Source organism: Ranitomeya imitator, chromosome 2, assembly GCF_032444005.1.
Source record: "Ranitomeya imitator isolate aRanImi1 chromosome 2, aRanImi1.pri, whole genome shotgun sequence".
Classification (NCBI taxonomy): Eukaryota; Metazoa; Chordata; class Amphibia; order Anura; family Dendrobatidae; genus Ranitomeya; species Ranitomeya imitator.
The window spans coordinates 515,142,611-515,169,803 of record NC_091283.1 but is presented as its reverse complement, the minus strand read 5'-3'; the positions used below and the strand labels follow the sequence as shown (position 1 = coordinate 515,169,803).

The window sequence follows — 27,193 nt, the reverse complement described above, 5'->3', positions numbered from 1 at the left end:
TACCCTGGTTACCATCCTAAAAGTAAAAAAACAAACAGTACATACTTACCTACAGCCGTCTGTCCTCCAGCGCTGTGCTCTGCTCTCCTCCTGCTCTGGCTGTGAGCGTCGGTCAGCCGGAAAGCAGAGCGGTGACGTCACCGCTCTGCTTTCTGGCTGCCCGGAGCTCACAGCCAGACCAGAGAAGCAGAGCGCCGAGGACAGACAGCGGTAGGTAAGTATGTAGCGTTTGTTTTTTTACTTTTTAGGATGGTAACCAGGGTAAACATCGGATTACTAAGCGCGGCCCTGCGCTTAGTTACCCGATGTTTACCCTGGTTACCGGGGACCTCGGGATCGTTGGTCGCTGGAGAGCTGTCTGTGTGACAGCTCTCCAGCGACCAAACAGCGACGCTGCAGCGATCCGGATCGTTGTCGGTATCGCTGCAGCGTCGCTATGTGTGACGGTACCTTAAGGTAGATATGCACACTATTCAAGGCAGGTCTGATGTAGATAAATCACTTATTGGAAATGTATAGGGAATAAGCCTTCACCTGTGCCTCTGAATACCTCGATATGAAAGCAGAGGCACACAGAGGTGTAGTGGAAGAATCTTAGGAGTTGTGAAGTTCCATTGGACTTCATCTAAGTGTCACCATGAAACAATAACTTATGGTAAAGCACTGGTCACTGCCAGAACGTGTCACATTAATTTTCAGAGATAAGTAGTAGTGCAAATATAGCAGTCTTCTGTACCAAAACACAGGGAAAAAAGAAAACTGGGCCCTTTAAAACTTTGCATTTATTGTAAACAATTTGCTGAAGTTGTAAGACACATGATAATAGCGGAGAGGATTCTAGGAAGGTGACCCCATGTTTATCTTCTAGACAGACATCGCAGTGATGGCCCCGATTCATCAATGTTGCTTCTCCACTTTGCTGGATTAATTTGTTCTTTATTAGTGACTTTAGTATTTCTGTCTTATTCTCTGTCTTTCAAGTCTTTTTTTTTTTTCGCTTATCCAGATGTCTTAAGACAGATTCGTAAAATGTCACTTTTTTGGTGCATCTGACTGCACTAGTCAGTGACTGGAGTGAAGTTTTTGGCAGATTTTCATTTTGGCGCAGTTGTGATACAAACGTGCAACATTTCTTGTTATGCGGGAAAAAAAAGTGGTTTTTGATTTTGTGTAAAATCCACGAACCACTTGTGCAATTTAAAGAAATTGGTGCAGAAACAATCAACAAATACATAAGTAAAAAAAAAAAATACTAATGAAACCTGAGTAAAAGGTAAAAACCCACAAATGGTGAGTCATCCCCATGGTGTTTTATGGTAATGTTATTTGTTGTATTACGTCAAGGTGAGTCCAGAAGTGCGGTTGGCCAAACACTCAGCTGAACGCTGCACACCCATGCTAGCCAATGGCTGCACAAGTCTAAAACAAAATTGTGTGGCCACTGGCTAGTGCGAGTGGTTAGCGTTTGGGCCACACATCTGGTTTCACATTAGCTCAACACCTACATCAGTGACACCTAACCTTTCCCTTAGGACACCTGGGTGAGTTGCACATTTAACCCGCAGGGGGCCTTCCTGGAAAAAAAAAAAGTCTGGGCCCAGACATACAGGTCTCGGAAGTTGCTGGGGGGCTTAGTAAACAATACGGTGATTATCAGTGTGGTGTGTCCACAAGGCAGGGCAGCAGAGGCTCTCCGCACAGGACTCTTCTTTCACAGAGAGTCCAGGTAAATCAGTTTTCAGACTGATGCATAGTACAAAGGATTCCAGTGTAAAATAATCCAGAAAACACAGCACACCTCAATCCACAAAATATTCTCACTTCTTACAATGTGCCAGGAACGAATCGAGTGGCACAAGATAATGCGGAGTCCATTTATTAAATAATCTGCAGTGGAATATAAAGTGCAAAGTGTTTGAGGCAGAGCCATGACTTTTCCCTTTACATCTACATTACCAAAACTAAAGAACTACCAGACTGACAGATCCTTGTCCACTACCTAGGCAGAGTTTCCTCTTGAGTCCATCCTCGGTTGGATATCGCATAATTTAGGATTGCTTCGGTAGCAGTATATGGTCGATGTCCTTTGACACAGGCTTCAATGTCTCCCACTGAGAGCTGGCTCTGCAGAAAGAGATGCAGCTGACTGTCTGACAACAGGACCATGCTCTGTACAGTTCTGCCAATAGAAGAATACAGATTAGGATAGAATTAAGATTATACTAAATGACTTACGACTGCATAGTGTAAAGACAGGCAGTGCATCCATACATATACAGCTATGGAAACCAGGGCTGTGCAGTCAGTAAGCCAAACCTCTGACTCCGACCCCACAGCACTGGTCACTAATGAGCATGGACATAAAGTGCAGCACAGATTCATCTCACCTAAAAGCCCAGATCCTTAGATCAGGATCAGAACAGACACTTATAGGACATTTCAGAACTTTCCCAAATTCTTATGGAAACATTTACAGCACATCCTGCACTGTACTACTGTACCCAATGTATTATGGAGTTGGTCCAAATATAGAAACTCAAACTTCACGAAAATGGACACTGACTCCTCTGTGCAACATACCGTATTTTTCGGACCATAAGACACACACTGTTTTTACTCCAAATTTGGGAGGAAAGTGTGGGGTGCGTCTTATGATCCGAATGTAGCATGCTGGGAGGGGGCAGCGGTGGAGTGGGATTGCACTCGCGGGAAAATGTCCCCGCTGCAGGAATCCGGTGCTAAGGAAACCACATGGTCTCGATGCTTAAAGTGAAGGAATATTCATTAGCCGCTTCCCCCGCCCACCTGTCAGCACCGAGCAGGTAGCAGCAAATGAATATTCCTTCACTTAAACAGCGGACCCACATTATTTCCCCAGCGCCGGATTCCTGCATTGGCTGGGGAGATCAGATGTCCGGTAGAGGAGGAGGTGGCAGGAGCAGGATGCCACAAGAGAGATCGCTACATACCTGACATATATATATAGATAGATAGATAGATAGATAGATAGATAGATAGATAGAGAGAGAGAGAGATAGATAGATAGATAGATAGATAGATAGATAGATAGATAGATAGATAGAGAGAGAGACTTTTGGTTTTCTAGCGTGGCTGGCTACAGGACCTGACCTACACTGAGCACAGTCTATACAAGTAAGAATTAAATGTTTAGTAATAACACATAATGATGCCACTCCTGTGGTGAACTATAACTCCCAGCATGCCATAGGATCTGCAGGACATGCTGGGAGTTATAGTTCTCCCATGGGTTCTTAAAGCAGCACTCCAATGTTATTTTTCAATGCTGGAGTGGTGCTTTAAATAGAAGCCCTGTGCCCCCATTCTTATACTCACCCTCCAGCGTCTTCATATAGTACTTTACAGACACCACACTGGTCCCGCAGCACCATCTTCTGCCCATAGCTTCCAACATAATAACATACTATTATATATGATAACACCACATATAATAGTATGTTATTTATGTTAGTAAATATTTTACCACGTTTTTTGCTTCAAATATTTTTTTTTCCCTATTTTCCACCTCTAAAACCTGGGTGTCTCGTTAAAGGGTCGACATTGATTGCTAGGATTGCCACTTCCTATAGGTGGCACTAGAGTTCTAGTCCTCTTCCGCTCTGAAGAGACCATTTGCATAATCCATATCAGAAAGCAGGTGTGAATGGGGCTCAGAACCAGTGGTTCCAGGTCTAATCATCACTCATTGTCCCTTTTTATTTACCAGTTACAATCTCACGATATTACAGCACCACAGTGAATTCCATGAAAACAACCCTGACATATTCACATGACTGATGTATGACTAGTAATTACCTTCACATATAGTTTATATAGGTTTCCTACAACGGAATGTTACGGCATATTACTTATCAATAAGGGTCCAACTACTGGGCCCCACCAATCCCAAGGAACGTTGTGCTTTTTTATGGCCAGAATCACCAATGTGGAAGTGAAAAACAATTACAAGTACAAGGTTACCACTGCCTAGTCTGGGGGCCAGCACTTTTATATACAGTAAAAGACCACCCACACTGAATTCAGGTATTACCTCCAATAGGGAACTTCCTCTCAGTACCTATAAAATATAACACTAGATCTAGGCATTTCTCTTAGAAGTTTCATGATTTACGGCGTCTACAAATTACGCTGCCTCTACATTTTCTCTGGTTACAAAATGGAAATGGCACCTGCTCCTTATCTCCTCTCTATGGCTTCTCCTCCGATCACCGACTGGACTGCTCGCCATGGCGATGGAGAGCGGAGCGACACAAAGAATATTGATAGGCAGCTGCTGCCATTTCCTCCCTAGGTAAGGGCTCCAGACAATGCAGGAAGCTGCAACATAAGGGCACAATGCAATCCACAGAGCAGCCAGCAGAAGTTCTCCGATCTTCTTACAACAGCGGGCACCTATAGCGAATAAACTTTGCCACAGAAGTAGGGTAATGTGCATTAGGAAAAAGTTGCAAGTGGGGGTGCCGTGCTTACGTTTTGTTTTTTTATCAAATCCCAGTGTCATGTATGACATGGGAGAACATGTTCAGCCATGGGGGTGGTACAAGTGGCTTTGATTTGCCACAAAATGATGCATTGGGCTCCAATTTAATGGCTGTAGAATAATTTGGGTCATTTTTTTCCTTTTTGAAGTGCTGTTTGCATAAGGTAACCGAACTTTAAATATTTTTATTGCATGGTATAGCCCCTATTTATTATGGATGGGTTGGGGTCTGCGGCCCTGAGACCTTCTCTAATCGCTAAAACTTAGAGGCAGCAAGCCTCAGCCTAGGCTCTGGCAAAGCAACGTTCAGGCTCAAAAGAAAGTCTGTAGTCTGAAGGCAAAGTCCATACACCACTCTGTTTGAGCTGGAGGATAAGAGGACTACTTCTTCCCCATAGTTACAGTTATCACCCTTACATCAACTTTTACATTGTTCCCTTTAACCATTAATAGAGCCACACAGAACCCAGAATGTAGGAAATATAATGGGGTGAGCAGCTTTCTTCTTTACAATGAATCAATACTTACTGTTCTAGGAATTGCTGGAGGCCTTGCCGCCTTGTCTCAATGAAATCATCAGTGCAACCGATGTGGAAGGGAAGTTTTCCAGGTAACGCAGGTACTGGCCTGGTGAGAAATACAACCGTCACTATCCAGAGTCACATCCTCCAATGACGTGCTATACATCAAATCAATGTGCCTCATCTACATTTTTAAAGAATAAAATGGCCTTGTTTGTGCCTCTCATTTTTCCAGGTCAGGTAAGGGAGTGGATGCAGAGCTCTGATTGGTTGCTTTGAGTACAGATAGGTCAATAAATTAGAGGCATGTGGAAATATGTACCAAAACTGGTATTGTATGATGATAGGAAGTGGAGAACAATAGGACACATCAGCGATCAGAAGGTTTACACACAACTCACACTAATCCAGCATAATTCTGAATCTGCTTCCTCAGCCAGGCAAACTCTCGGTAACGTCTCCTGACACAAGATGTCTTAGCTGTGAACGCCTTGCTATTTGTCTGAAAAAGATGATGATGAATCGTCAGTATCTATGGTCAGCAGCTGTCTCCTCCTTAGGCCGCCGTCACACATGCGAGTTTTACGGACGTAAGAGCGCAGAATCTACGTCCGTAAAACTCGCAAAAAATACGGCACAATTATTCTCTATGCCCCTGCTCCTATTTGCCGTATTTTACTGATCAGTATTATACGGCTTTCTACGGCCGTACAAAATCGCAGCATGCTGCGTTTGTCACCGTACTGCGCAAGAAATACGCCAATGAAAGTCTATGGAAGCGTGAAAAATACGGATTACACACGGACAAGCAGTGTGACTTGCGAGAAATACGCAGCGCTGTTAGAGAGAAAAGCCGGTAATTCAGTGCGGTGTACAGTAAAATCACACTGACAGCTTACAGTCCAATAGGTAGAATAAATGTGTACACATAGAATAGGTAGATATATATATATATATGTCAGTGAGACACATATATGTATATATATTAATATTTATTCCAGCGCTAGACAGCTTGAAAGCCGGTAATTCAATTACCGGCTTTTTCCTTCTCCTTCCTAAAACCCGACATGATTTGAGACATGGTTTACATACAGTAAACCATGTCTTCTCTCCATTTTTTTTGCAGATTCCACACTACTAATGTCAGTAGTGTGTATCTGCAAAATTTGGCCGTTCTAGCTCTTAAAATAAAGGGTTAAATGGCGGAAAAAATTGGCGTGGGCTCCCGCGCAATTTTCTCCGCCAGAGTAGTAAAGCCAGTGACTGAGGGCAGATATTAATAGCCTGGAGAGGGTCCACGGTTATTGGCCCCCCCCTGGCTAAAAATATCTGCCCCCAGCCACCCCAGAAAAGGCACATCTGGAAGATGCGCCTATTCTGGCACTTGGCCACTCTCTTCCCATTCCCGTGTAGCGGTGGGATATGGGGTAATGAAGGGTTAATGCCACCTTGCTATTGTAAGGTGACATTAAGCCTAATTAATAATGGAGAGGCGTCAATTATGACACCTATCCATTATTAATCCAATACTAGTAAAGGGTTAAATAAAACACAAACACATTTTTTAAAATTATTTTAATGAAATAAAAACAATGGTTGTTGCAGTATTTTATTCAACGCCCAATCCAGTCACTGAAGACCCTCGTTCTGTGAGTAAAAAAACATAATAAACCAACAATATACTTACCCTCCGCAAATCTGTAACGTCCAACGATGTAAATCCTTCTGAAGGGGTTAAAACATTTTGCAGCAAGGAGCTGTGCTAATGCAGGCTGCTCCTCGCAGCAAAACCCCAGGGAATGAGGCTAAAAATAGATCAATGATCTATATTTAGCTTCATTTGCGGTGAGGCGCCCTCTGCTGGCTGTTCATAGATCGTGGGAAATTACCTAGAAAGCCAGGGAGCTTTCTAGGTAATTTCCCACGATCTATGAACAGCCAGCAGAGGGCGCCTCACCGCAAATGAAGCTAAATATAGATCATTGATCTATTTTTAGCCTCATTCCCTGGGGTTTTGCAGCGAGGAGCAGCCTGCATTAGCACAGCTCCTTGCTGCAAAATGTTTTAACCCCTTCAGAAGGATTTACATCGTTGGACGTTACAGATCTGCGGAGGGTAAGTATATTGTTGGTTTATTATGTTTTTTTACTCACAGAACGAGGGTCTTCAGTGACTGGATTGGGCGTTGAATAAAATACTGCAACAACCATTGTTTTTATTTCATTAAAATAATTTTAAAAAATGTGTTTGTGTTTTATTTAACCCTTTACTAGTATTGGATTAATAATGGATAGGTGTCATAATTGACGCCTCTCCATTAATAATTAGGCTTAATGTCACCTTACAATAGCAAGGTGGCATTAACCCTTCATTACCCCATATCCCACCACTACACGGGAATGGGAAGAGAGTGGCCAAGTGCCAGAATAGGCGCATCTTCCAGATGTGCCTTTTCTGGGGTGGCTGGGGGCAGATATTCTTAGCCAGGGGGGGGGCCAATAACCGTGGACCCTCTCCAGGCTATTAATATCTGCCCTCAGTCACTGGCTTTACTACTCTGGCGGAGAAAATTGCGCGGGAGCCCACGCCAATTTTTTCCGCCATTTAACCCTTTATTTTAAGAGCTAGAACGGCCAAATTTTGCAGATACACACTACTGACATTAGTAGTGTGGAATCTGCAAAAAAAATGGAGAGAAGACATGGTTTACTGTATGTAAACCATGTCTCAAATCATGTCGGGTTTTAGGAAGGAGAAGGAAAAAGCCGGTAATTGAATTACCGGCTTTCAAGCTGTCTAGCGCTGGAATAAATATTAATATATATACATATATGTGTCTCACTGACATATATATATATATATACCTATTCTATGTGTACACATTTATTCTACCTATTCTACTGTAAGCTGTCAGTGTGATTTTACTGTACACCGCACTGAATTACCGGCTTTTCTCTCTAATATATGTGTCTACTGACACATATATATATATATATATATATATATATATATATATATATATATAGACAGTATATATATATTTTCTTTTCTTTTTGGGACACATGGATCACTTCTATAGCGGTATGTTGGTTTTGCTAGCCTGCGAGAAAACCACGCAGTACGGATGCCATACGGATTACATACGGAGGATGCCATGCGCAAAAAACGCTGACACACCCTGCCTACGGAGGAGCTACGGACCACTTTTTTCGGGACTTTTCAGCGTATTACGGCCGTAATATACGGACCGTATTGTTTTACGCTGTGTGTGACGCCGGCCTTAGAAGAGATTATTCAGCTCACAGTGTCAGATAGTAAAACAACTGGATACTTGTATAGCCCCAACATTTGCATCTCTATGTCACAGGGCACTTTCCTGTCCCAATCCCTGATCCACCAGTGAATGCCCACCAAACATCACAGGAAACACCACTCTTAAGAAGATTCACACAAGCACCTCCCACTTCATGAACAATCCAGCAGGAGGAGGTTCAATTTGGTGTGGTGGGTAGTAGGTAATAATACTGTGCACTGTGAGCCATGGTGTGGCACACGATGATGTCATATCTACATTTCCCATCTATCATGGTACAAGTCACAGGACAAGGTCACGTGCCGACTTAGTAACATAGTAAGGCCGAAAAAAGACATTTGTCCATCCAGTTCAGCCTATATTCCATCATAATAAATCCCCAGATCTGCGTCCTTCTACAGAACCTAATAATTGTATGATACAATATTGTTCTGCTCCAGGAAGACATCCAGGCCTCTCTTGAACCCCTCGACTGAGTTCGCCATCACCACCTCCTCAGGCAAGCAATTCCAGATTCTCACTGCCCTAACAGTAAAGAATCCTCTTCTATGTTGGTGGAAAAACCTTCTTTCCTCCAGACGCAAAGAATGCCCCCTTGTGCCCGTCACCTTCCTTGGTATAAACAGATCTTGTGGTGTTAAATGCCCACCGATTTTGAAGGCGTCTTCAATACTGAGAAATACAGGCAGATCTTTCTCCATCATGCAATACCATCAAGAAGGCGATTGATTGGCTCCAAATACATTCTGCAGCAGGACCACAACCCCAAATATACAGACAATGTCATCAGAACAAGGAGTCCTGGAACTGATGATGTAGTCCCTACAGAGCCTCAATCTCAACATGATTTGCACTTTCTGGGATTACATGAAGAGGCAGAAGGATTTGTACATGACTACATACACAGAAGATCTGTGGTTAAATCTGCAAGATGTTTGGAATCCTTTTTGCCAAGATCCTTCAAAAACTGTGTAGAAGTGGCGGTCACACCAAATATTGATTTCATTTAGATCTTTCCTTTGTTCATTTTTTTCAGTTAACCTAAAGCAAACTGTTAACACTTTGCAGCATTTTATACACCTACCTTAAACTTTTGCACAGTACTATAAATTTAATATTTGAAGAAATTGTTATATATTACAATTTCGCAAGTATAAAACGTATAGTACTATGATTTACACACACACAGCTACATATCCATACACTTCTCACAGTAAGCATGAGGTTACATGCATTTCCAAGTTAAGAGAATATAAAACCAGGATGGTCAGTAAAGCTTTAACATCGCTCAGTCAGCTAAGAGTAATGGAGGCCCCAGCACAAGTATGCAGCTTCTAGGCCTCCGGTGGGGAAGCACTACGAACACACAATACCAGCAGGGCACTGAAGCCTATAGAAAACACAGTGATTGCGTTTCTGGATCACAGCATTTGTATGATCCTGATTGTGAGACCGCTAACGGGGGATTTGTGAGACAATACAATTCAGGCGGGTGTATTATCCTGACTGTGGCATGACTGCTGGGATCTGCATTTGGTCCTCATTATTTGGAGGGTACTCTGCAGGATTTCATTATTGTTCATACTAGTGTTACTATTATACAGTAGTGAAAAATAGTATAGAAAAATGCAATAGGCAAGACCCTGGGGAAATTACTGCCTGCGGGCCCCATCTGTCCCAAGGACAGGGACAGCCAAAGGGCCGGAAATCAAGTTTAATAAGAAGCCGTGCACCTACCTGGGTAGATGCTATATTATACACACCCGTCTATCGGCAATCCTCACTATGTGCATGCCTGCACAGCACACAATAAATTCCCAAAATGCCAGTGCTGCCCAATAAGCACATAGTGACATACCGTCCGCACTATCTGAGTGGCACATGTTGGTGAAAGTCCTGAAGCGATGATAACATTTTAGGTCCATTGTAAGCAACCCCTGAAGCCTCTTTAAATAGCCCACATGTGGATCCATTCATTTCACAGGGGTGGGCAGTTAATTTCTCAACTACTTGATGAACTGCTGAAACATGTTAGCATAAAGCTTACTGCACCACGTACACCAGGAGCAGATAATCAAAACCATATCATTTACTGATTATTTTAAACTGATAAAATATTGATCAGAATTAAGTTCCATCCATTGATTCAGCACTATGACAGATTCTTATCTGGCCGCTCAGGAAAATTAATTGCCCTACCCTTCAATAGGCCCACAGAAATCCGTGATGCATGTAAAACACAACTTTTTCCAACAATTCTCCCCTTGATATTCTGTTCATCTATATCCTGGCATTCGTAACCCATGCAGGAGACCATGTGACAAGATTAATGGCCAACATTACAGTGCCTACAGAGTCGCTCTCTTAAGAAGCTGCTTGTGTCAGTCTTCTCTGGATTGGGAAGGCACAAGATGCCCAAAAGATCATGTATATGAGACATAACAGTCATAGCAGCATGGGCACCATATGATGCAATAACATGTCCCATGATATAAATCATTTCCTCAATAAGTAAAAAAAAACACCAAAGAATTATCTCAGAGTAAGGCCAAACCCGCATTGTGGAACAAGCACAATGGAGATAGAAAAACAGGGAAAACTTGCAGCACTATTTGATTTACTGCTGCTGTGCGTCCTTATTGTGCACACGTGCAACCCTAGAAGATGCCCTCAGATATATACAGGTGCTTCTCACAAAATTAGAATATCAAAAAAGTTAATTTATTTCAGTTCTTCAATACAAAAAGTGAAACTCATATTATGTAGATTCATTACAGACAGAGTGATCTATTTCAAGTGTTTTTTTCTGTTAATGTTGATGATGATGGCTTACAGCCAATGAAAACCCCAAAAGTCATTATCTCAGTAAATGAGAATACTTTATAACACCAGCTTGAAAAAGGATTTTAAAATCTGAAATGTTGGCCTACTGAAACGTATGTTCAGTAAATGCACTCAATACTTGGTCCTTTTGCATCAATTACTGCATCAATGCGGTGTGACATGGAGGCGATCAGCCTGTTGCACTGCTGAGGTGTTATGGAAGCCCAGGTTGCTTTGATAGCAGCTTTCAGCTCGTCTGCACTGTTGGGTCTGGTGTCTCATCTTCCTCTTGACAATACCCTATGGGGCTAAGGTCAGGCGAGTTTGCTGGCCAATCAAGCACAGTGATACTGTTGTTTTTAACCCCTTCGCACCAGAGCCCATTTTCGCTTTTGCATTTCTGTTTTTCACTCCCCTTTTTCCCAGAGCCATAACTTTTTTATTTTTCCGTCAATATGGCCATTGGAGGGCTTGTTTCTCGCAGGACAAGTTGTAATTTTGAACGACAGCATTGGTTTTACAATATCGTGTACTTAAACACAATAAAAAATTCCAAGTTTGGTGAAATTGCAAAAAAGATGCAATTCCACAATGTTTTTTTTTATTTTTATTTTTTACCATGTTCACCAAATGCTAAAACTGACCTGCCATTATGATTCTCCAGATTTATAGACTCCAAACATGTATAGGTTCTTTTTTATTTAAGTGGTGAAAAAAAAATCCAAAGTTTGTACAAAAAAAAAAATTGCGCCATTTTTCAAGATCCATAGCATCTCCATTTTTCATGATCTCGGGTGGGGGCTTATTTTTTGGAGGCCGAGCTGACGTTTTTATTGATACCATTTTGGTGCAGATACGATCTTTTGATCGCCTGTTATGGCAATGTTGTGGCGACCCAAAAAACGTAATTCTGTCATTTTTACTTTATTCTTGCTATGCCTTTTAGCGATCAGGTTAATCCTTTATTTTAATTGGTAGATCGGGCGATTCCGAACACGGTGATACCAAATATGTGTGTTTGATTTTTATTTTGAATGGGGCGAAAGGGGGGGGGGGTGGTTAGAACTTTTATGAGTTTTTTTATATTTTTAAAAACTTTTTTTTTTCTTTACTTTTGGCATGCTTCAATAGTCTCCATGGGAGACTAGAAGCTGCAATAACCCGATCGGCTCTGCTACATACAGGCAATGATCAGATCACCTGTATGTAGCAGAATACCTCACTTGCTATGAGCGCCGACCACCGGGTGGCGCTCACAGCAAGCCGGCAGTGACAACCATAGAGGTCTCCAGGAGACCTCTGGTTGTCATGCCAACCCATTGGTGACCCACAATCACGTGATGGGGGTCACCGATGGGCAGATTTTCCGGCCCGATGGCCGGAAGTGCGCGTTAAATGCCTCTGTCAGAGTTTGACAGCGGCATTTAACGGGTGGTGCATCTGTGTTAGGGACGGGGGGGGGGGGGGGGAAGACCTGACCCCAGGTCTAATTCGAGGTATGAGGGGGCACATTATAAAAGCGATTATTGCAGCGTTTGCAGGGACACGAACTAAAATAGCCACCTTGACAGAATGCAGCATTAGTGCAGCACAAGGGGGCTCTTTTAGTTAAAAACGCCTGGGGGGGGGGGGGGGGACAGGTTCCCTTTAACATGTCAATCTCCACAAGGAGAAACGATACTTTTTGGATCCGAAACATTAAAGAAAAAAAAAACTTTCATACAACCCCCCCCCCCCCTTCCCCCAGTAAACTCAGTTTTCCAGGGGAGACAGATGTTAAATCAGGCACCCATTTAACTAACCGCCACGTCTGTATGTCACCACGTCTCCTTCATTGCAGCCACGTAGGTGCTGCCCTGTCAGGCCTTACCTGTAGATCTCACTCTTTCAGTCAATGTGTTAATATATCCATTCACCTTTTTAGTTCTATATATTTATGAGAATCATGTGTTACCAGCAATATAACCACTATGCAACTTTACAGGAGCAGGGATATGGGACCGAAGATTTAGGAATAAATATAATTATAGTAAGATTTGTATGTGACCCTGTATATCCCCTATTATGACTCCAACATTAGAAAAATAAGGACTTACATGAAGGAATATTTTATAATCCACATAAGACGTCCATGATCCCTCATTCTGCAGTCTGGGGTCTTGTACACGTATAGTGATAAACTCCTAGATAAATAATAAGCCGATAAATGGTTTAGATTAAGCTACAAATATCACATCAGCCATTATCAAATCATTTTCAAGTTGTAAAACCACAGACCAGATGAGTGTAGTCGTGTAATACAGTCCATACGTGCCTCAATACATCAGCTCATGTAAAGGATGAGATCAAGTACTTCTAAGAATAAAGGCGTAAGATCCATGGGCTTTCTTTGCCAGTCCTGCATAACTCTGCTAGAAACAGAAATGTAATGTGTTTTTGTGGCTATCCATAATCTTTATTATTACTCTCTAGATACAGCCCTGCCAGGACCTTCCTCCTCAGTGATCTGAAAACCAAACTAAGTACCCTGCACTCCCTGATGTAGGGGTATAGCCACTCCTGTACACGGCTCTTCTCGCCTTTCCATCTCTAAATGCCTCACTGCATCTAACAGAAAACGTGCGGTGCCTGATAACAGAAGGCCAGTCACAGGGATAAAGAGAGGAGAAAACACAGGTGTGACATATGCTCACCCGTATGCTGGGAAGTGACCAAAGCTGTGGTACTGTGCACTGTGAATAAATATTCACAGTTCGTGAAATAACACAGCTGAACACTGGAGTAAAAACATAACACTATACAAGTAGATTCTACTGCGATGTGAAGATTTCATTTTTGGCTTTAGGTGAACTTTACGGTAGAATTTAAAATGCTATTTCATGTTTTCTCTTTTTTCAAACTTGAATATTGATGTATTCTCAGCTGACTAGCACTCCCACCATCCAGACTGAGGAGGCCGCAGTGATCCCCATCACTGCACGGACTTTGCTCAGTAAACACTTTGCAGAGGCTCTACCTAGTACTGCAGCTCCGTCCCATCCATGTAAATAAGGATCCTCTGTGATGAAGATTTAATTGTTTTGTTTTTAAAATAAATTTGTGGATGCTATTGTGTCTCAGAGCTCAATGGATCACTGAAATTAATCTTAAACACATGTAATAATTAGTTTTCCAGGTGATTCTAATTAAATGAAAAATACTTAAAAATGATGTTCCACATTATTAGGCAGGCTACAGGTTTCAAGCAATATGGGAAATAAAAATGATCTCTCTGCTACTGAAAAGCGTTAAATAGTGAAATGCCTTGGACAAGGTATGAAAACATTAGATATTTCACAAAAAATTAAGAGTGATCATCATACTGTGAAGAGATTTGTGACTGAAACAGAGCACAGAGTTCATGCAGACAAAGGCATAATGAGGGAGGTTTCTGCCAGACAAATTCATTGGATTAAGAGAGCAGCTGCCAAAATACCATTACAAAGCAGCAAACAGTTATTGGAAGCTGCTGGTTCCTCTGGAGTCCCCCGAACCTCAAGGTGTAGGATCATTCAAAGGCTTGCTGTGGTGCATAAACCTACTATTTGGCCACCCCTAAACAGTGTTCACAAGCAGAAATGGTTGCAGTGGACCCAAACATACATGAAGACTAATTTTCAAACAGTCTTGTTTACTGATGAGTGTAGAGCAATCCTGGATGGTCCAAATGGATGGAGTAGTGGATGGCCACCATGTCCCAACAAGGATGCAACGTCAGCAAGGAGGTGGAGGAGTCATGTTTTGGGCCGAAGTCATGGAGAAACAGCTGGTAGGGCCCTTCAAGGTTCCTGAAGGTGTGAAAATGACCTCTGCAAAGTATATAGAGTTTCTGACTGACAACTTTCTTCCATGGTATAAAAAGCAGAAACGTGCCTTCAGGAGCAAAATCATCTTCATGCATGACAATGCACCATGCCATGCTGCAAAGAATACCTCTGAGTCATTGGCTGCTATGGGCATAAAAACAGATAAACTCATGGTGTGGCCACCATCTTCCCTGACCTCAACCCTATAGAAAACCTTTGGAGTATCATCAAGCAAAAGATCTATGAGGGCGGGAGACAGTTCACATCAAAACAGTAGCTCTGGGAGGGAAGAAATACAAGCAGAAACTCTCCAAAAACTCACAAGTTCAATGGATGCAAGAATTGTGAAGGTGATATCAAAGAAGAATATAACTTGGCCTGTTAGGAGGTTTTGGAGTTAAATAGCTTTTTTGTTCAGTGAATGTGACCTCCTAATGCTGAAAATTCCACAAATGAGCATTTTCAGTTCTTTAAAACATATCAAATGTTTAGAAATTCTACTGTGCCTAATAATTTGGAGCAGTGCATTTTGAGTTTTTATTCATTTTGGAGATTATACTGTTATCATTGGGAGGTTTGTTCAATAAAATTCAATGTATACTCTATCGGGTGATGACTTTTATTACACTGACTGTCATTTGCACCGACCATTTAGAAAAATCCGAGAAAAATATCATTTGTATAATAATTTGGAACATGGTGTAAACTAAACCACAAATATTCACATGTAGAAATTAATCTTCTCGATTTTTTTTGTTTTACACATTCTAATAAGCCAGTTGTAAAGGTTTCTGGGAATGGTAGCCCCTATAAGTGCAGTGACCCACCATTCCTAAACCCCACAAGACTGTTCCTTCCACTGCCCACTCCCTAATATCCCCTCACCTACACCGTGCAGTGAGTCTCACCTCCTCATCAGGGTTATTCTGAAACATCCTCCAGCTGCTTTCTGGTCAAAGGGCTTTCATCTGTAACAAGAACAAAGGCAAAATCTCAACACATACCGTAATACAATTCAATATGTTAACAGATTAAAAGGAATCTGTCACATTTGACCTAAGCTACTTATATATGGGCATACAGGCTATAGACTGCTGAGGAGAGTGATGCCTGTGTGTCTCATAACAGATGCCTTAATTTTGACAAATCATCTTTTATCACGTTATAGAAGTGACCTCGTCCAGGCTTGGGGGAGGATGCTGCCTGGAGATAACTCTGCCCCCAGAGCCTATTATACATGTGGGTATACATGTTATTATACAGTAGGTACAGGATTGCCATACATCCCTTACACTGTGCTTGTAATGTAGAACGCAAAGTTTTGGACACAACACAAATGTGAGAGGTCCAAAATGCTGCTATTGCTGATCATGGGCACGCAGCCTCACAGCTTACTGGGAGACAGGGTTGTAATATTGTTGCAATATAACAGAGCTCAGAGAGGGGAAAATGTGTTTGCAAGAAGAAAAGTTTAATTTCTCCTGTTCTGTGTTAGTTACCTGTCTCACGCTGGTATCTCCCCTTCATGTATAATAATCTCTGGGGGCAGAGTTATCTTCCATGCAACGTCCTCCCCAGTGCCTGGACGTGGTCATTTATATAAAGTGATAAAAGACACACAGGGAGGACTTTTTCCAGCAGTCTATAACCTGTATGCCCATATTAATAGTTTAGATAGGTCAAATGTGGTGACAAGATTCCCTTTAATCACCTTGTAATAAAGCATATCCTCTGTATCACTTCTTTCTACCAGTTCACTGATATATTACCTCCTAATACCATATACCCCCTATACTACTGATTTATCACTTCCTAATAATAACAATTTTTTTTAAATTTCTTTAGCACCAACATTATCTACAGCATTTAAATTTTAACGGGGACTTGTACAGATAATAAAGACATTACAGAATAACACAATTCAATATATAATAGGGCATTCACATAACTGCATGACCTGGTCACCAGCCATTATCTGTATAAGTGCAGGTACAGGGGGCTATTAAGTGCATGTGAGGGTGAACAAACAGATGCTACGAGGGTCCTGAGTTACAAGAAAGTTTTGTAACGGCAAAACGGAAATAGTTATATTGGTGAGGTAATAGGCCAGTCTAAAAGAAGTGCGTTTTGGGGGCAAGCTTAAAACTGTGGGTATGGGGAATTAACTTTATTGTCCTTCGTAGTGTGTTCCAGATAACTGGTGCAGCTTGCGGGAAGTCTTGGAGATGGGAGTGGGAGGTTCGGATTATGAAGAATGCTATTCTTAGGTTATTAGCACAACAGAGGGCACGGGTAGGGTGGTAGACTGAGACAAGGGAGGAGACGTAGGGTGGTGCTGAACGGTGGAGTGCTGTGTGTGAGAGAGATAAGTTGATATTGGACTCAGTAGTGGATGGGCAACCAGTGCAATGGCGGGCACAGGGTAGAGGCATTGGTGTAGTGAGGAGAACCAGGAGACCGCTGTATCCTGGAGTCCAATACAGTGGAGCATAGTGAGGAAGAGCTGGTGATCCACAGTGCTGAATGCTGCAGAGAGATCCAGGAGTGTAAAAAGCAGAAACCAGATTGTAATCCGGGGCATATACCCGCCGACATATCACCTCCTAACACCATAGACCCCCCAAATCAACTCCTTAATACCATAAACCCCCCCATAGCACCTCCTATAGACCCCCTATACCATAGAACCTCCATATCACCCCCTAATACCATAGACCCCCTATATCACCCCCTAATACCATAGACCCTCCATATCACCCCCTAATACCATAGACCCTCTATATCACCCTCTAATACCATAGACCCTCCATATCACCTCCTAATACCATAGAAGACCCCCTAAATCAACTCCTTAATACCATAAACCCCCCATAGCACCTCCTAATACCATAGACCCTCCATATCACCTGCTAATACCATAGCCCCTCCATATCACCTGCTAATACCATAGCCCCTCCCTATATCACCCCCTAATACCATAGACCCCCATATCACCTCCTAATACCATAGACCCACCCTATATCACCACCTAATACCATAGACCCCCTAAATCAACTCCTTAATACCATAAACCCCCATAGCACCTCCTAATACCATAGACCCTCCATATCACCTGCTAATACCATAGCCCCACCCTATATCACCCCCTAATACCATAGACCCCCATATCACCTCCTAATACCATAGACCCACCCTATATAACCACCTAATACCATAGACCCCCATATCACCTCCTAATACCAGAGACCCCCTCTTAGCACCTCCTAATACCATAGACCCCCCTATATCACCCCCTAATACCATAGACCCTCCATATCACCTCCTAATACCAAAGACCCTCCATATCACCTCCTAATACCATAGTCCCACCCTATATCACCCGCTAATACCATAGACCCTCCATATCACCTCCTAATACCATACCCTCCACATCACCCCCTAATACCATACACCCCCTATATTACCCCATAATACCATAGACCCTCCATATCACCCCCTAATACCATAGGCCCCGCCCCCTATATCACCCGCTAATACCATAGGCCCTCCATATCACCCCATAATTATTATTATTATTATACATTTTTATAGCGCCATTTATTCCATGGCGCTTTACATGTGAATACGAGGCAAATATAGACAAATACATTAAACATGAGGATATAACAGGCACACGAGTACATAAGGAGGGAGGACCCTGCCCGCGAGGGCTCACAGTCTGCAGGGGATGGGTGATGAAACACTAGGAGAGGGTAGGGCAGGTTGCGCGGCGGTATAATACCATAGACCCCCTATATCACCCCATAATACGATAGACCCACCCTATATAACCACCTAATACCATAGACCCCCATATCACCTCCTAATACCAGAGACCCCCCCTTTGCACCTCCTAATACCATAGACCCCCCTATATCACCCCCTAATACCATAGACCCTCCACATCACCGCCTAATACCATAGACCCCCTATATCACCCCATAATACCATACACCCCCTATATCACCACCTAATACCATACACCCCCTATATCACCCCCTAATACCATAGACCCTCCATATCACCCCCTAATACCATAGGCCCCGCCCCCTATGTCACCCGCTAATACCATAGACTCTCCATATCACCCCATAATACCATAGGCCCCCCTATATCACCCCATAATACCATAGACCCTCCCCTCTCTATATCACCACGGTACAGACCACATCCTTACATAGCCATGCACAGAAACATAAAGCATCTTACACACGATAACCACCACTCCCCGTGGTCTCCTCTCAGCTGTTTTCTTCTAACGATCACTTCCGGGCTATGCGCGCAGGATTCTGGGAAGTGTAGTTTCCAGCTCTGCAGCCTTCGCCTCTATAGCTCTGTATGCTAATAATAACAGGCTCTCATAATCTACATCCCATCCCGCACATGATTATTAATCCCGTAGTGCAGTTTCCAGAGCAGTATCCCGCTGAGGAGTGAAATATTCATTAGTGAGGTACACGCTGCTGAAACGGAACTACAGCTCCCGTGATGCCCGGAGGCGCGGCGCATGCGCGGTGCTACTTCTTGGTGGCGGCAGAGCAGAGCCTTTTGTTTGGAGGCGCCACATTCTCAGAACCGAACCGGATCACGTGAACTGGGAGAGCGGTTGGAGGCCGTGCCGCGCGCCAATTACAGCTCCACCAGCGGCTGCAGAACGGTTGTGCTTCGCTGGAGGCGCCTCTCCAGGAGCAGCGACAGGCCTGCGAGCCCGGGGAGACCAGCCGTCGTCCCGCCCGACTGGTGAGATGTTGTCTCCGTACTGCTGCTCCTAGCCATGCGGTGTGAAGTGACGGTGCCCCGGCCGGCGTCATGCGCAGCCCCGGTCAGTGCAGTGTGACTGGTCACTTGTAGAGCTGATGCTCCTCTGGAGAGCAAAGTTGTGCCCGAGTAAGTGGCGCCCTCAGTGCTGGGCATGGCGGCCTGCACCAGGGGATTGGGGCCACATTACATGCCAGGAGATGGGATTGGTTCAGCTGTGGAGATGTGGTAGGCAGTGTTGGTCAGGGGTGACAAGGGCCCTCCAGTAACATTGACTCTGGGGGCCACTGTCAGCCATATGCAAGCATTACATTACCCTCCCTCACAAATTCCCCTCAGGTATGAATGATGTGGTGCCGCCTTCATCCATCCATAGTGACTGAAGTGTAATGCCATCTAGTGCTCATGTAGGGGCCCGCCGGGGGATTCGCCTACTCCCCAGTAGGCCAGTCCCAGACTGCTAGTAGGAGCAAGGTGGCAGTAGCTCTTTAGAAGGCTGTGCCATCATTAGCACAGTGCCCACTGGCAGCATGACGCCATCTGTGATTTCCTTACCTGTTACCTCTCATTGCATCGGTACAAGATGACATTACTAGAAGTATTATAATAGGTGGCTTTGTTGCCCATAAAATCCCGTCGGTGGTCCCTACGCCACTCTGGGCGCCATGCTCTATTCAGAACAGAGAGCCACTACATATATCAGCTCTTCATTGGCCACGGAGTTGTCCAAACCTTGCATCCGAGCTCCGCACTTATCCCATGGCACAGCTTCCTGCACTTGTTTCTCCACACCTCTCCCATAAAGGGAGCGTTTCCTCAATCACTTTGACTATATATATTTTTTTTAGTATTTCAGGTTTCTTCTGAAATCTTGCTGTTTTCTCTCTGACCACTGATCCTCATATGAGACTGGCACTTTTTATTTTGTACAGATCCGCTCACCTGTCCTTACGGATATGATCACAGGCAGGATGACGCTGGCCATTTACGTAAAGGCATCTATACACATTAGACCAAAGTCTGCTGAACCCACCAATAATGGCGGATTGGCTCTCAGCCTTATGCATAGAGGGGCGTCCTGATGATGTCTGGGGAGAGACTATTCTGAGCTGCTGAATTTCAGTGAACGATCCTTTTGTTCTCCCTGGAGATAAGATCCCGACCTGGAAGTCTGGCAGCGGCTCTGGTAGGGAACACAGAAGCACTTGGCTAAGCCTAACACTCCTGTGTTTGGGGGAGTCAGACTGATGGCTGAACGATCATTCATCTGAACACATTCTAATGTGGATGCGAGCCACTCCTTGACAACCCCATCTGACGCAGCATGTTTGCATTAGTAAAATAGCACTTGTACTCACCTGCGGTGTCTGCCCTTGCGGTTGTGTCTCGTGAGCCCCGCGCCCAATCAGCTCTGCTGTCACTGTCCCCAGTTTCAGACATATCTGACATCAAGCCCTATGGCTGGCCGCTCACTTTCTCTTGATGCGTCCGAAGGTGGCGACAGTGACCTAGCAACCTCTCATGAGCCCTGGGAGAGCGAGTACCGACACCGCTGGAATGGCGCCTGCATCGGAAGTGAGTATATACGGTATTTTTATTTTACTGGTGTAAACATGCTGATTGAGACTGTTGTCTGAGTAATTCACAACCCCTTTAACAATATGTTCATCCAGAGCAAAGTTGACTTTTCGATTCAACCCTTAACATGCCACTCTAAAAATTGAGGACTAGCTCTTTTTTTTCATTTTAGACTCCATGTTAGCAGATGATCCACTAATCATGTCATACACTTGTATTTTCACCTTTAAAAAAAAATCCTGAACAATTCCAAATTGACAGATAACATGTCATTAGTCACATATAATCTCCAGGCGCTGGTCAGCAAAATGAACAATTCACAGTACGATCCAACAGGCAAAGCTGCAGTGACCCCAAGTAAATGAAGCGTTTTGTTTCTTCTCCTACTTGGGATCTGACCTTGGTCCATTACGTGGCGTTGTATTGCAGTCCTCTGCATTCCCTAATATCCACTTGTTCACTTGCATTCAACTGTACAGTTGCATTTTCTTCACGTGCCATCTGTACCTAGTGGTCCCAAACCCTCGCTGGTTCCTACATGGGGCACATATTGTGGGTAGGTGAGCCCCTCCAGCACCTGGGGTGATCTCATGAGTATTAGTTGTGTATCTTTTTGTCTACTGATCACTAATTGTCATTGAGAAACCTTATAGTAAGTGTTCTGTCTTCCTACAGCACCACCACAGGGAAAATTAGTTATTACACGAAATCGAAGGGGTGTAATTCAAAATGCAGATTCCCTAGAACGTGAGATGTTTTGTAACCACTCTCTAATTTGGCCAAAAGATGAGAATTCCTTAACGGGGGTATATAAAACCTGATAACTCCTTTCAATGGATGCCACCGTTTTCACTGGCACAGCTTGATGCTAGCATATGATTTGTTTCATGCATAATTATTTTTTCAATATGTTTGTATAGTGTCTTCATCTCTGATTTCTTCTCTGCCCCATACATACAGATCCATCACACCGACAACCTGGCGACAGTTTTGGGGAAAAAGCAAAACAAGAAAAAAATGGAAGTAGAAGATGAAGAGGAGGAAGAATATGTTGTCGAAAAGGTTCTAGACAGGCGGGTGGTTAAAGGGAAGGTTGAATATCTTCTGAAATGGAAAGGGTTCTCTGAGTAAGTGAATTATGGAAAGTTAGGTGGCTTATTCTACTTTGCAGCTATATTTGTTGGGTTTCTTTAGCAGCAGACTTAGATGTCGTACTCAAAGCAGCTACCAATGTTCTGTAGGTAATAAGGAGTGTAAAATGTGCAAGTGAGAAACCCAACAAAAAAGGATTGACGGGAGACTCTCATAAGGCGCCAACATCCTGGCAGTGGAAAGCTGTAAATGGGAATTGTGATCTTCATCTTCAAAGTTCAGTTCTCTATTCACAATTATGCGCTTAAAAAAAATTTTCAGTTTCTTGGATGAAAATGTCCTCAACTGAAGTGGCTACAAATATCACTTATGCCCAGTCTGCCAACACTGTCTTACAGGTTAAGGCTGCCGTCACACGATCAGTATTTGGTCAGTATTTTACATCAGTATTTGTAAGCCAAAACCAGGAGTGGGACAATTAGAGGAAAAGTATAATAGAAACACGTCACCACTTCTGCATTTATCACCCACTCCTGGTTTTAGGATGCAATCCTTGTGCGAGTTATACAGCGGTCTGACTGCACTCTTAAACCGTCCTATAGATGACTGGTAAGCTAAAGCTTCTGCACTGATCATCCCTCCTGATTTACACTGTAGCTCTGCTTATGTACATTGACTGCTGTATATGGACTGTCGATTGGGATAATGATTTTCAAGTTCAGAACAATTTCTTGGTCTTCAGATGGGGGAAATAAGGAAGGGTTATCTTGAATTTCAACACGTCCAATCCTCTCTTGTGCGGTGCTGCTTGGCACCTCATCTGTAAGGGGAAAAAAAAAGTATGATGGTGTAATACCAATAAACACTTTGGGGGTTCATGAGTCTTTAGAATTCAGTTGAATCTGAATGTATCTGGTGTTTGCAGTGATGACAACACTTGGGAACCAGAAGAGAACTTGGACTGTCCTGATCTGATCGCGGAGTTCCTACAATCACAGAAAAGCGCACACGACTCAGATGGGAAGCGCAAGGCAGATTCTGACACCGAGCTTGTGGGTGAAGAGGTTAGGACCAAGAAAAAGAAAGATGAGGTAAGAATAGTTGAAGACCCAAACACTTCCAGGAAAAAGGCACATGCAAAACTTCTGTTGCTGAAGTCTCAACAACTCCATAGATCTAATGTTTAATTGTCTTCACTCTATACGTTATTACTATTTTTACATTTTCTTTCTGATAATTGCCTTTTTTTCAGTGGACAGTGGGGGATTGGAACTGTCTCAACCCACATTGCTCTGACCTGAAGTCTTGAAAATGAAGATATTAAAGGGAACCTGTTACCTGTTTTTTGCCACTTAATCTGAGAGCAGCATGATTTAGGGACAGCGACCCTGATTCCAGCCATGTCAATTACTGAGTTGCTTGCTGTATTGTTGATAAAACAGTGATTTTATCAGCACAAGGTTATTACTGGAGAACTAGTAAGCCTGCTGCCTTGTAGTCCTCTATATTCATAAGTTCTGTATATCCCTTTCCCCCCACTGAGTGGCAGCTTTATCCCTATGTAGAGCTACACAGTAAGTTGCCAATCAGTGGTGTAGGTGGGGTTATACAGGGCTCAGCATTCAGAGAACTGCTAGATCTACAGCAGATAAAACGGATTGTAATGAAATAAGTGAACAGCTCAGTAGGTAACACATTGCTGGAATCAGGAACCCTGCTTTTACATCATGCAGCTCTCAGTTGGGGGTAGCAAAAATCTGGTGACATATTCCCTTTTACTTGCCTCCTTGACTCAAAATGAGCCCCTGAATGTAATGGCTCTTCAACACTTTCACATACACCATAATTCTTGATGGCTCATTTTTCATGGTTTAATAATGTGAAAGGGGTACTCCAGCACTAAAAATTTTTTAGTAAAGTGCTCAGAGTGGTCTTAAAATAAACAAATTAAGCTAAATTCCCCTGATCTCCCGTGGCTCCAGTTCTCAAGCTGCCTTGGTACTCTGGTTTCTACTTATTGCTCCTGATAACACAAATTGCTAGGAAATGCTGCTCAGCCAGTCGCTTGCTAGCCGGATCTCTGCTGCGGACAGTGATCTGCTGAGCATAATTTTTGTACCATTGCTGAGTGCCGAATTAGGACCAGGAAATGGAAGCCAGCGGAGCATCCAATAAGTGATAGAGTAAAAGCGGGACAGCCCCTTTAGGTGAACGTAGTAGTTCGTAGGCCAGTCATGGCCACAGCTGTGTGCTCCTGTATGATGGGGAGAGGCCTACAAACTGCGTCATTTGGCACAATTAAAGGTATTTACTTGAAACTACCATCACTGACTTGTCTGTAAAATGGATTTGAGCATTCTTGGACATATTGCAATTAAACATGGTCCTTCCATGTCTAGAAACAGTTTTTACCTGCAGATTTTAACTGTAATATGCAGGTTAAAAAAAAAATAAATTTCAGATCATGTCAGGATGCCTTAGTGAAGCACCGGTTTAAGGGACAAAATTAAGTTATATCCCCCTGCAGCCACTCGCTCCCAGTCGCTTGGGTGGTGCAGGGAGACGTTGGGTAATGAGGCACATCCTGCTTTGCACACACATACACTGCATTGCAGGCTGTCAATCAATGTACCGGGGAGCGATTGCAGCGGTCGCTGTGTGGGAGCTGTAATAGTCACCGCTCCTTGCATAACCTGGATGTATGGAAGCTATTGGCTGCAGGGAGAAAAAAAATATTTTCACCCATTAGCCGCTGTTGTGGTAAGCCAGCCAGGTATGATTTTAATGCAATTTACCTTCAGACTAACACTATATTTGAAGGCATATCGTGTTTCTGAGCAACCATATTTAGCACGGTGTCCTTTCTATCCGACAGGTTGAGAAGCCTCGTGGATTTGCGCGAGGCTTAGATCCAGAAAGGATTATTGGAGCCACAGACTCAAGCGGAGAGTTAATGTTCCTGATGAAATGGTAGGTATGGTCTGCACCGATTGTATCACAGCATCTCTGATGATTAGTGTGCATTTATTCACCAGATGGCAGGAGGTAATGTTATCTTTCCCTTGTATAACCTACAGGAAAGGCTCAGATGAGGCCGATCTCGTCCCAGCAAAAGAAGCCAATATGAAGTGTCCCCAAGTGGTGATTTCTTTCTATGAGGAACGGCTGACGTGGCATTCCTACCCAACAGAGGACGAAGAGAAAAAAGACGACAAGAACTAAAGCCAGATAATGCGGTTATTAACAATGGATAGTGGGAACGGAGTGGGAGGACGGCGACAGGATTCAGTTTTTCCTGCAGCCAAAGAAGGTGTTTCCATTGTAAAGCCCAGGAGATACTGCACCCTAAGCCCCTGCTCCTCCTCTTTCCCACTAGTGTTACTGCATTTTTACCCAGTAGCATGTATTGTTTGGCTATTAGTGGTGTCTGTCAAAAGAAAGAGACATTGGGGTTTTAAGGGGGGGGGCACTATTTCTTTTTTTTTTTTTTTTTTTTTTTAAATCTTACTCTTTGGACAAAGAAGAGAAAACTGATCAAGACAAAGATGAATTTTGTGTTAATGTCACTCGTTCAGTGTTTGGCTGCTTTTGGGGGGCATTGTCTTTGCCACCCTTCATGCAGCTGCAAGGACCCTACAAGATGATGTGCTACCTAATAGATGGGAATATTGACACATTCCGACATCTATTTGTATGAAACTGAAGGTCCATTTTATGGGATGGGCAAATTGTGAATTTCTAAACGGTTACTGGGAGCTGGTGCTGTTCATGTGAAACTTTTTATGATTGATTTTTTTTTTTTTTTTTTTTTTTTTAATCTTCTCTTAACCTCTTGAGTAGGATGCCTTAAGTAACCAGTCTTTAAGATACGGCTACCTAAGAGCTTCTCTACGGTTTTATTGTATAAACCTGTCATTTTGTAGAGGTTTTTTTTCTTCTACAATAGCATGTGTTTTTAGGTTCTGTGAAAACTTTTCTCATATGTAAAGTAAATTTTAGGCAGAATTTTGTCAGTCACCCTAATAAAACTTTTAGATTTATAAAATATTTGTCTTTTGTTACTTGTATTATTGTAGCATCAGATTATACATTAGTGAAATTTGAGGTAGAAAAACAGGAAAGGGGTGTCTACCTCGGCTTTGCTGTAGATGCTTTGGCATCATAATAATGCAACTGCAAATTTAGACCCATAGATTTGCATGTTCATGGGTAGCAGGACTGATCTCGCCAATTTATAAGGCATTGGATGAAAAGAGTGATAAGACCATATTATGTAGTATTTGTTACAATAGAAACCTAGCCCTATATAATAGATGTAGACAAAAACTAGAGAAATGGTTCCTTACATGTCCAAACATTCACTCTGTACATTGGAAATAGTTGTATGTAACTGGCTCAGGAGCGGCACCCACTGATACCGAGTGGGTGCTGGCTATTATACACCAGACACTTGCAACTGTTGATGGCAAAGCTGAAATATCTCTCATCCCATCAACTAGAGTATATGCAAAGCTGCGACAGGAGCAGACTTTTCTGTGTCCTACAACGAAGTGACCTAAGGTGTATATGCAAAGTGGCTGCATTGGAACAGAAGCAAACCAGCCGCTAACATGGCCCTTTGTAAATTCCAGCTTTGCTCCCAACATGCTTTTGTCAGTGTGTACAGTAAATGGTGTTTCAATAGGCAAAGTATTTTATAATGTAC

The 27,193-nt window shown here is 43.1% G+C and overlaps 2 protein-coding genes across 2 annotated transcripts; one reads left to right on the top strand and one right to left on the bottom strand.

Annotated features, from left to right (window-relative positions):
• Positions 1 to 765: 765 nt before the first annotated feature.
• On the bottom strand, positions 766 to 19,554 carry SNX11 (sorting nexin 11). Its single transcript, XM_069751741.1, has 6 exons — positions 19,270 to 19,554; positions 15,930 to 15,989; positions 13,273 to 13,359; positions 5,442 to 5,542; positions 5,048 to 5,146; positions 766 to 2,179 (listed from the first exon to the last, which is right to left on the bottom strand). The coding sequence occupies exons 2-6, from the start codon at positions 15,954 to 15,956 to the stop codon at positions 1,996 to 1,998; spliced, it is 498 nt and encodes a 165-aa protein (XP_069607842.1). The 5' UTR covers positions 15,957 to 15,989; positions 19,270 to 19,554; the 3' UTR covers positions 766 to 1,995.
• A 41-nt stretch (positions 19,555 to 19,595) lies between these two features.
• Positions 19,596 to 26,535, top strand: CBX1 (chromobox 1). Its single transcript, XM_069751740.1, has 5 exons — positions 19,596 to 19,800; positions 22,357 to 22,523; positions 23,414 to 23,579; positions 25,364 to 25,458; positions 25,566 to 26,535. Exons 2-5 carry the CDS (start codon positions 22,414 to 22,416, stop codon positions 25,708 to 25,710), a joined length of 516 nt encoding a protein of 171 aa, XP_069607841.1. The 5' UTR covers positions 19,596 to 19,800; positions 22,357 to 22,413; the 3' UTR covers positions 25,711 to 26,535.
• The last annotated feature ends 658 nt before the right edge of the window (positions 26,536 to 27,193 follow it).